Below are 10,193 nucleotides of genomic sequence, written 5' to 3'. Positions count from 1 at the left end.
AAACTAAAAGTATAAACAAACTAAATCTTCACCACGCACTTTAAACCATGTATCCTTGTTCTTATGCAAGAACTTAAAAAGCCTTTGATTTTCTATCTTTGTTTTTTTACTGTGATGCACATGTGTTAGGAGAAAAACATTCAAAGGAGATCTAGTAAATTAGATAAGTCCCGACATATCCGGGTAACTGCGCATCGCATGTAAAACCGTTCTTTAAAAAATACACACACATACATACACACACACACACATACACACACATACACACACATACACATACACACACATACACACACACATACACACACACACACACACACACACACACACACTCACACACACATTTGGGTTGCATAGAAAGCGAGACTATAAGAAAGTGGTCTTAACACTTGAAGAACGTTGTCAACATTTTTCGCTTACTGGATGAAGCGTGACGTTGACATACGGCTTTAATGAACAACCACACACACACACACACACACACACACACACACACACACACATGGACCTTTTTGATGTAACGCTCAGCGTTGCATGGGATCAAACTCGCGTAAGTTCGATTTATGGTTGTGGCAACAGGTCCACAGTCCATCCAACTGTTCATACTCCCCTGGAGCTGGTCGATAAAGTGGGTGCTTGGCAAAGGCTAGGGTGTGTAGACATGGTACATGTATGCAAGGTTAGGAGACGCGGCCACACGAGTCCCGGTACCACAGAAATAGTAATCCTCATATACCTAGCTTGAGCTGCAGGATGTGTGTGTGTGTGTGTGTGTGTGTGTGTGTGTGTGTGTGTGTGTGTGTGTGTGTGTGTGTGTCTAATTACAAAAACTAAAGACGCAGTACATACACAAGTTTAACCCGAGACGCACACTGACTCAACTACAGCTTTTATTCTAACAGATGAATAGAATTAAAAAATACGGTTTCAGATCATTATTCAAACTAAAAAAGACCAATATATTCTGAAAATAACTACTAATAAGTGTAGGAATTACATTACTTTTCCCCAGGACTGATCGACTGATCGATTCACGTCTTGGAAAAGTTGTTACAATCATCCAAATTCCTTTAGATATTCATTTTCACATGAAAATGATTTTTCTAATCTTCACATGAAAACCTGAGCTCACATGATTCATTACACTGCATAAAGGAAAGAAAAATTGATCTCTTTCAAACCCCTGACGAACGAGAACGTCAGATTCTCAATGATTCAAACTTGTAAAAAGTTGATTAAGCCACAAACGACATACGTAATGAAACGAAGGGAGGTTTTGAGGTACAAGAGAAATATTAGGTTAAAACTAGTCAGACCAAACAGTCACCACCCAACCCCTCCTCACACCTCCCAAGAGACCCAACCTGTCTCCCTCCTCACACCTCCCAAGAGACCCAACTTGTCTCCCTCCTCACACCTCCCAAGAGACCCAACCTGTCTCCCTCCTCACACCTCCCAAGAGACCCAACCTGTCTCCCTCCTCACACCTCCCAAGAGACGCAACCTGTCTCCCTCCTCACACCTCCCAAGAGACCCAACCTGTCTCCCTCCTCACACCTCCCAAGAGACCCAACCTGTCTCAAAGTTAACCCAGGTACGGACTCAGGGAAGGATGATGACCCGGAAATATTGAACGAGCAGCCTGGACACTTGCTAAGCCTCTTCCCACGCACGATCCAGTTTCTTGGTGTTTATGCCTTGATCAAGGCCACGGTTACGCAAAAGACGGTTCTTCCAGCAAGAAGCTACATCATTCTTTAAAGTGCGAAAGCAAAAACATAGAACTCTGAAGAAGATTCATAATAACATGGAAAACTATACATAAACAATGTATTATAAACAATGAAGTCACCATCCCAGATGATAACTGAAAGTAATCATGGCAATAGTAAGCAATCCACGCGGACGACTCAGGCTGGACTTTTCCATCGAGTTTTTAGGTTAGTTTTGGTCGAGCAACAAAACAGATGTTTGGATCTCGATCCTTTAATAAACTGTGAAGGAATGGTCGATTAATCTCATAAAAAAGTGGTGCTACCAAAGTCAACGATGAACGATGTTCGTTGTGAATAATGAACATAATGTAGGTACAATATATATCTATTTATACACAACATTTCTATATGCCTATGAATAGATTATGATGACAATGGAAGCAATGAAGATTATTATTACTTACGTCACTTGAAAATTAGAACTTGTAAAAGGTTAGCTCATGTTGACGCGCATGACCTGACCAGCAGACGAGGTTACAGTGTAAATTACTGGATGTTTATATACAAGGTGATCCTAAAGTAAAACAGAGGGAAATTACTGTAACGCCACATAGTTACATCTGTTACCTATAAATGTTTACATGTGCATTGGTAATTATTCCTATGATATATGTTAACATTACATGAATGGTTTGGTGAAACATTTGAAAACATAACTAAACTTACATCAATCTGGCATCAAGAAAACAACAGCCTCAACAACCCTCTACAATCGCGATTGTTGCAGCAAATAAAATTATTGCAGTTACCAGAGGCCTAGCTATGGACTGCACAGTAGTACATAATCACAGGGAGTGGAGACAACACCGTCATTATACCTAGACGTTCTTCCTTCCTAGGCAGCTCAGTCTCCTGTACTTAAGACTATATTCTGCCCTTTTAAATTAAAGCACGAGATATTTCTGTCGTGCTGTGTGTTGTATGGTTGAAGCCTGGGATCTTCCTGTTGTGCAGTGAGTGTCATATGGTCGAAGCCAGGGATCTTTCGTGCAGTGAGTGTCGTATGATCGAAGCCAGGGATCTTTCGTGCAGTGAGTGTCGTATGGTCGAAGCCAGGGATCTTTCTCTCGTGCAGCGAGTGTGGCAAGGTCGAAGCCAGGGATCTTTGGTCGAAGCGCATCACAAGAAAACATCGCCGTCAACTTGCTCATGTGTCGAGGGCTGAACTTCTTCCATGGCGGCGCGAGTCTTCTCCAGCATCATGTCCTCTTCTTTCTCACCGTAGAGATCGAGCTGACGACTGTAGTAGAATACCACTAGGTCACCGAACACCGAGACGAAGATGAACGCTGTCGGGGAGGGAAACAGACGAGTTGTATTCACGTGAAGATGAACAGAGAACATGGTGGAACGTATTCTAAATGGAACTCTTTATGTGGGCAAGTACACATCGGAGAATGGTGCATGATGGTACGACGGCATGACCCTTGGGTACAATGGCCTGGTTTTCCACTTGACCGTTGTATTCAAGGGTCGCACCGGCATCGTGTTCAAGGGTCGTACCGTCGTGATCTAGGGACGACTTAAGTCTTCAAGGTTCATTCGGTCATGTTTATGATGCACAATAAGAAACAAGACAACATTATCCAACGGAATTATGTGTAGAAGACATTTGAAGGAAACGTATGATGCATACTAGCAACCTCCAGGTGACATATACTAGCCACATACGAGCAAGTACTTACCAGGGGAGGGACAGTCAATAGTTAGCTACATACTAGCAAGCACCAGGAAGGATAGTAACATAACTAGCCACATACTAGCAAGCATCAGGATGGAGACAGACAACTAGCCACATACTAGCAGGCTTCAGGATGGAGACAGCCAAGTAGCCACATACTAGCAAGCTTCAGGATGAAGACAGACACAACTAGTCACATACTAGCAAGCATCAGGAAGGAGACACGAAACTAGCCACATAGTAGCAAGCATCAGGGTGGAGACAAACACAACTAGCTACGTATTACCGGGCGTCAGGCGGAAGATAGACACATTTATCCACATACTAGCAAGCACCAGGAGGGAGACACGAAATTAGCCACATACTAGCAAGCATCAGGATGGAGACAGACACAACTAGCCACACACTAGCAAGCACCAAGGGGAAGACAGACAACAACTAGCACCTTACCAGCAGGCACCAGGTGGATAATGAGTCTAAACTTGTCTGTATCGTAGAGCCAACAGTTGCCAGACTTCCCACATGAGTTGTCCCACACCAGACACGCCGAATCTATCAAGAAATAAAGAAAATTAAATCTACTTGATAAAGTAAGTAAAGACATAAATGAAGACAAAAAATATACATGTTAGCATAAAAGGAGATAGCATTTATGAAGGGTTCGTAAAGTTTTTGGTTAGTAATACGAACGGGAGGTGTAGTAGTAGTAAAATCAACATCAGAATGTAAATTATGTGAGTGATTTTAATGCTTCATCTTTATTCATTGTTCTCATGAAGACAAAAATGGCCGGGTGGAATAAAATGAAGTTAGTTACAGTATGTCGGAGTTACAATAGGAAATGAAAAAAAAAAATCAAAATATAGTTCCTCATAAGTGCTATACAGCCATCTCTTCTCAGGGTTATGTGTCCGAGAACATTTTTTCTTTAATGTTAAACGCCATTTTGAAATATTACATAAACTACACTGTCAGTGTCGATAATTGAATGTTCCCTGTAATATCAAGTCTTCGTTATGATAAGTCTGCGGTAACCATAACTTTTACTTGGATATTATTCCAAATATAATAAGAAAAAGAATAATAATGAGACCCTAAACAGGACCTTGCGGAACCCCACTGTTTACCAGTATTTACTACACATCACCATGTTCACCTAAGCTTCTCCAGGCTGGACGGTCCTGGAACGTTACTGATCAGCAACAACTGACACTTGACACACGAAAATACATACTATCAAACATAGCAATCCAGTTTTGCCTGTAGTATCACCTTATAAGAAAGATACAAGAATACAAACTATGATTTCCAGTATTCCATGACTCACGCTGCCGCCCAACAGACCTGTATTAATTTCCAGTGTTCTGTGACTCGCCCGCAATGACGCCTAGTTCCACAATTTCTAGTATTCCATGACTTACCTAGGATGACTCTCATTACCATAATTTCCAGAATTCTATGACTCATCTACGAAGACGTTCAGGTTAATTTCCATGATCCCATGATTCACCTACAATGATGGTCCATAACGATGATTTCCAGCATTCCATGACTTACCTACAAAGGCGTCCATAGCGATAACTTCCAGTATACCATGACCCACTTACAGTGACGTCCATTATGATGATTTCCAGTATTCCATGACTCTTCTATAATGGCGGCCACCAAGACAACTTCCAGTGTTCCATATCTTACCTATGATGGCGCCGAAGACAATGGGCGCGGGGATGAAGGCGAAGACACTAAGGAAGACATTGAGGGTCCCCAGGGCTATGCCTTTGTCCTCGTCCGCTACAGACCTGTCCACAAGTCAAAGCGTTACAGTATCAGTGCAGAAATCTTAAACTACTTGAAGATGAAAAAGATATCTACGACCTCTGAATGAAATTCTGAAACAGACATTCCAAATGCAGAAGGAAATAGCGCCTGATCTACAAAGCCATCTGAAATTTCAAAGATGTTAAGCTGAAAACTTTAGAAATTGCCCACTGAAATTCATCCCACGAACGACCACAATATAGAAAATTGTATATACGTGGGTGAGGGGGGGGGGATATCATCCCTACCCGACCCTCCTCTTTGATGCGTGGATGAAGGCGTGGATGAAGGTGGCTTACCGTAAGTGGATGAGACTGCTGCCCACCCTGCCGGTGGAAGCGACCGTCTTGATCACCATCTGGATGATGATGTAGTAGAAGAACATCCCACACGGCTCCGGGCAGTACCCGCTCCTGCCAGACCCGAGCTGCAAGAACGTCCATAACAAGAGACCAGGTCAACCTCTGGTTAGGTTAGGTTAGGTTGACTGGTCGGGGCTTTTAGGCCTATCGAGTGATTCAGTCATTAAGGCTGTCAAGTTAAAACTTATAACCACCACACGATAGTTCTCAGACCATGCACACTTTCAGTGCCATATATATATATATATATATATATATATATATATATATATATATATATATATATATATATATATATATATGAGGATTGGCGGAATGCTTGCATAGTGCCATTGTATAAAGGCAAAGGGGATAAAAGTGAGTGCTCAAATTACAGAGTTATAAGATTGTTGAGTATTCCTGGGAAATTATATGGTAGGGTATTGATTAAGAGGATTAAGGCATATACAGAGCATCAGATTGGGGAAGAGCAGTGTGATTTCAGAAGTGGTAGAGGATGCGTGGATCAGGTGTTTGCTTTGAAGGATGTATGTGAGAAATACTTAGAAGAGCAAATGGATTAGTATGTAGCATTTATGGATCTGGAGAAGGCATATGAGAGAGTTGATAGAGATGCTCTGTGGAAGGTATTAAGAATATATGGTGTAGGAGGTAAGTTGTTAGAAGCAGTGAAAAGTTTTTATCGAGGATGTAAGGCATGTGTACGTGTAGGAAGAGAGGAAAGTGACTGGTTCTCAGTGAATGTTGATTTGCGGCAGGGGTGCGTGATGTCTCCAAGGCTGTTTGATTTGTTTATGGATGGGGTTGTTTGGAAGGTGAATGCAAGAGTTTTGGAAAGAAGGGCAAGTATGCAGTCTGTTGTGAATGAGAGTGCTTGGGAAGTGAGTCAGTTGATGTTCCCTGATGATACAGCGCTGGTGGCTGATTCGGGTGAGAAACTGCAGAAGCTGGTGACTGAGTTTGGTAAAGTGTGTGAAAGAAGAAAGCTGTGAGTAAATGTGAATAAGAACAAGGTTATTAGGTACAGTACGGTTGAGGGACAGGTCAATTGGGAGGTAAGTTTGAATGGAGAAAAACTGGAGGAAGTGAAGTGTTTTAGATATCTGGGAGTGGATTTGACAGCGGATGGAACCAGGGAAGCAAAAGTGAATCATCGGGTGGGAGAGGAGGCGAAAGTTTTGGGAGCGTTGAAGAATGTGTGGAAGTCGAGAACGTTATCTCGGAAAGCAAAATTAGATATGTTTTAAGGAATAGTGGTTCTAACAATGTTATATGGTTGTGAGACGTGGGCTATAGATAGAGTTGTGCGGAGGTGGGTGGATGTGCTAGAAATGAGATGTTCGAGGACAATATTTGGTGTGACGTGGTTTGATCGAGTAAGTAATGAAAGGATAAGAGAGATGTGAGGTAATAAAAAGAGTGTGCTTGAGAGAGCACAAGAGGGTGTTTTGAAATGGTTTAGTCACATGGAGAGAATGAGTAAGGAAAGATGACAAAGGGGATATATGTGTCAGAGATGGAGGGAACGAGGAGAACTCGGAGACCAATTTGGAGGTGGAAAGATGGAGTGAAAAAGATTTTGAGTGATCGGGGCCTAAACATGCAGGAGGGTGAAAGACGTGCAAGGAATAGAGTGAATTGGAACGATACGGTATACCGGGGTCGACGTGCTGTCGATGGATTGAAGCAGAGAGGTAGCAAGTCCCAACTTTATTACCAAGAGAGTTAGATAGTCCAAACCTAATTACCAAGAAAGGTTGCTAGTCCAAACCATATAACCAAGGATGGTAGCTAGTCCAAACCTTATTACCAAGGGAAGTAGCTAGTCCAAACCTTATTACCAAGAGAGGTAGCTAGTCCAAACCTTATTACCAATAGAGGCAGCTAGTCCAAACCTTATAACTAAGGAAGGTAGCTAGTCCAAACCTTATTAACAAGAGAGGTAGCTAGTCCAAACCTTATTACCAAGAGAGGTAGCTCGTCTAAACCTTATTACCAATAGAGGCAGCTAGTCCAAACCTTATAACTAAGGAAGGTAGCTAGTCCAAACCTTATTACCAAGAGAGGTAGCTAGTCCAAACCTAATAACCAAAGAAGGTAGCAAGTTCAAACTTGATTACCTAGGAAGGTAGCTAGTCAAAACCTTAAAACCAAGAGAGGTAGCTAGTCGAAACCTTATTACCAAGAGAGGTATATAGTTCAGACCTTATTACCAAGAGAGGTAGCTAGTCCAAACATGATAACCATAGGGAGGTGGCTACCCCAAACCTTATTACCCAGGGAGGTAGCTAGTCGAAACCTTATTTCCAAGAGCGGCAGCTAGTCCAAACCTTATTACCAAGAGGGGTAGCTAGTCCAAACCATATAACCAAGGAAGGTGGCTAGTCCAAACTTTATTACCTAGGGAGGTAGCTAGTCCAAACCTTATTACCAAGGAAGGTAGCTAGTCCAAACCTTATTACCAAGGAAGGTAGCTAGTCCAAACTTTATTACCAAGGGAGGTAGCTAGTCCAAATCATATAACCAAGAAAGGTAGCTAGTCCAAACCTTATTACCAAGGAAGGTAGCTAGTCCAAACCTTATTACCAAGAGAGGTAGCTAGTCCAAACCATATAACCAAGAAAGGTAGCTAGTCCAAACCTTATTACCAAGGGAGGTAGCTAGTCCAAACCTTATTACCAACAGAGGTAGCTAGTCCAACCTTATTACCAGAGAGGTAGCTAGTCCAAACCTTTTTACCAAGGGAGGAAACTAGTCCAAACCTCATTACCAACGGAGGTAGCTAGTCCAAACCTTATTACCAAGGGAGGTAGCTAGTTCAAACCTTACTACCAAGGGAGGTACCTAGTCCAAACCTTATTACCAAGGGAGATTTACAAATATTCATTTATTATACTTTGTCGCTGTCTCCCGCGTTAGCGATGTAGCGCAAGAAAACAGACGAAAGAATGGCCCAACCCACCCATATACAAATGTATATACATACACGTCCACACACAGCACATATACATATCTATATATCTCAACGTATACATATATATATATATATATATATATATATATATATATATATATATATATATATATATATATATATATATATATATGCACACACAGAGTTAAACATATATACACATGTACATAATTCATACTGTCTGTCTTTACTCATTCCCGTTGCCACCCCGCCACACATGAAATGAAAACCTCCCCCCAACCCCCGCATGTGCGCAAGGTAGCGTTAGGAAAAGACAACAAAGGCCACATTCGTTCACACTCAGTCTCTAGCTGTCATGTATAATGCACCGAAACCACAGCTCCCTTTCCACATCCAGGTCCTACAGAACTTTCCATGGTTTACCCAAGACGCTTCGCATGCCCTGGTTCAATTCATTGACAGCACGTCGACTCCGGTATACCACAGCGTTCCAATTCACTTCATTCCTTGCACGCCTCTCACCCTCCTGCATGTTCAGGCCCTGATCACTCAAAATCTTTTTCACTCCATCTTTCCACCTACAATTTGGTCTCCCACTTCTCGTTCACTCCACCTTTTACACATATATCCTCTTTGTCAATCTTTCCTCACTCATTCTCTTCATGTGGCTAAACCATTTCAAAACACCTTCTGCTCTCTCAACCACACTCTTCTTATTACCACATATCACTCTTACCCTTTCATTACTTACGCGATCAAACCACCTCACACCATATATTGTCCTCAAACATCTCATTTCCAGCACATCCACCCTCCTCCGCACAACTCTATCTATAACACACGCCTCGCAACCATATAACATTATTGGAACCCTATTCCTTCAAACACACCCATTTTTGCTATCCAAGATAACGTTCTTGACTTCAACACATTTTTCAACGCTCCTAAAGCTTTCGCCCCCTCCCACGCCCTGTGACTCACTTCCGCTTCCATGGTTCCATCCGCTGTCAAATCCTCTCCCAGGTATCTAAAACACTTCACTTCCGCAAGTATTTCTCCATTCAAACTTACCTCCTAATTGACTTGTCCTTCAACCCTACTGTTCCTTGCTTTTATTCACATTTACTCTCAGCTTTCTTCTTTCACACATTTTACCAAACTCAGTCACCAGCTTCTGCAGTTTCTCACATGAATCAGCCACCAGCGCTGTATCATCAGCGAACAATAGCTGACTTACTTCCCAAGCTCTCTCATCCACAACAGACTGCATACTTGCCCTTCTTTCCAAGATCCTTGCATTCACCTCCCTTACAATCCCATCCGTGAACAAATTAAACAACCATGGAGACATCACACACCCCTGCCGCAAACCTACATTCACTGAGAACCAATCACTTTACTCTCTTCCTACACGTACACATGCCTTATATTCTCGATAAAAACCTTTCACTGCTTCTAACAACTTACCTCCCACGCCATATATTCTTAATACCTTCCACAGACTATCTCCATCAATATCATATGCCTTCTCCAGATCCATAAATGCTACATACAAATCCATTTGTTTTTCTAAGTATTTCTCACATACATTTTTCAAAGCAAACACCTGATCCACACATCCT

General features: G+C 42.0%; 1 protein-coding gene across 3 annotated transcripts in view; it reads right to left on the bottom strand.

The window, feature by feature from the left end:
- Positions 1-1,972: 1,972 nt before the first annotated feature.
- The window catches only part of LOC139757317 (solute carrier organic anion transporter family member 74D-like), a 52,684-nt gene continuing 44,463 nt past the window's right edge, over positions 1,973-10,193 (bottom strand). For all 3 annotated transcript variants that reach the window (XM_071677721.1, XM_071677720.1, XM_071677722.1), the window contains exons 12-15: positions 5,574-5,701; positions 5,152-5,255; positions 3,907-4,008; positions 1,973-3,064 (exon numbers count right to left, since the gene is read on the bottom strand). In XM_071677721.1, the coding sequence (XP_071533822.1) occupies positions 2,895-3,064; positions 3,907-4,008; positions 5,152-5,255; positions 5,574-5,701 (504 nt within the window). In that variant the 3' untranslated portion in view covers positions 1,973-2,894. The remainder of the gene's footprint in view (positions 3,065-3,906; positions 4,009-5,151; positions 5,256-5,573; positions 5,702-10,193) is intronic.

This window comes from Panulirus ornatus, chromosome 25 (genome assembly GCF_036320965.1).
Source record: "Panulirus ornatus isolate Po-2019 chromosome 25, ASM3632096v1, whole genome shotgun sequence".
NCBI lineage: Eukaryota > Metazoa > Arthropoda > Malacostraca > Decapoda > Palinuridae > Panulirus > Panulirus ornatus.
Note: the sequence above shows the minus strand (reverse complement) of the source record. Positions and strands in the feature narration are given on the sequence as shown.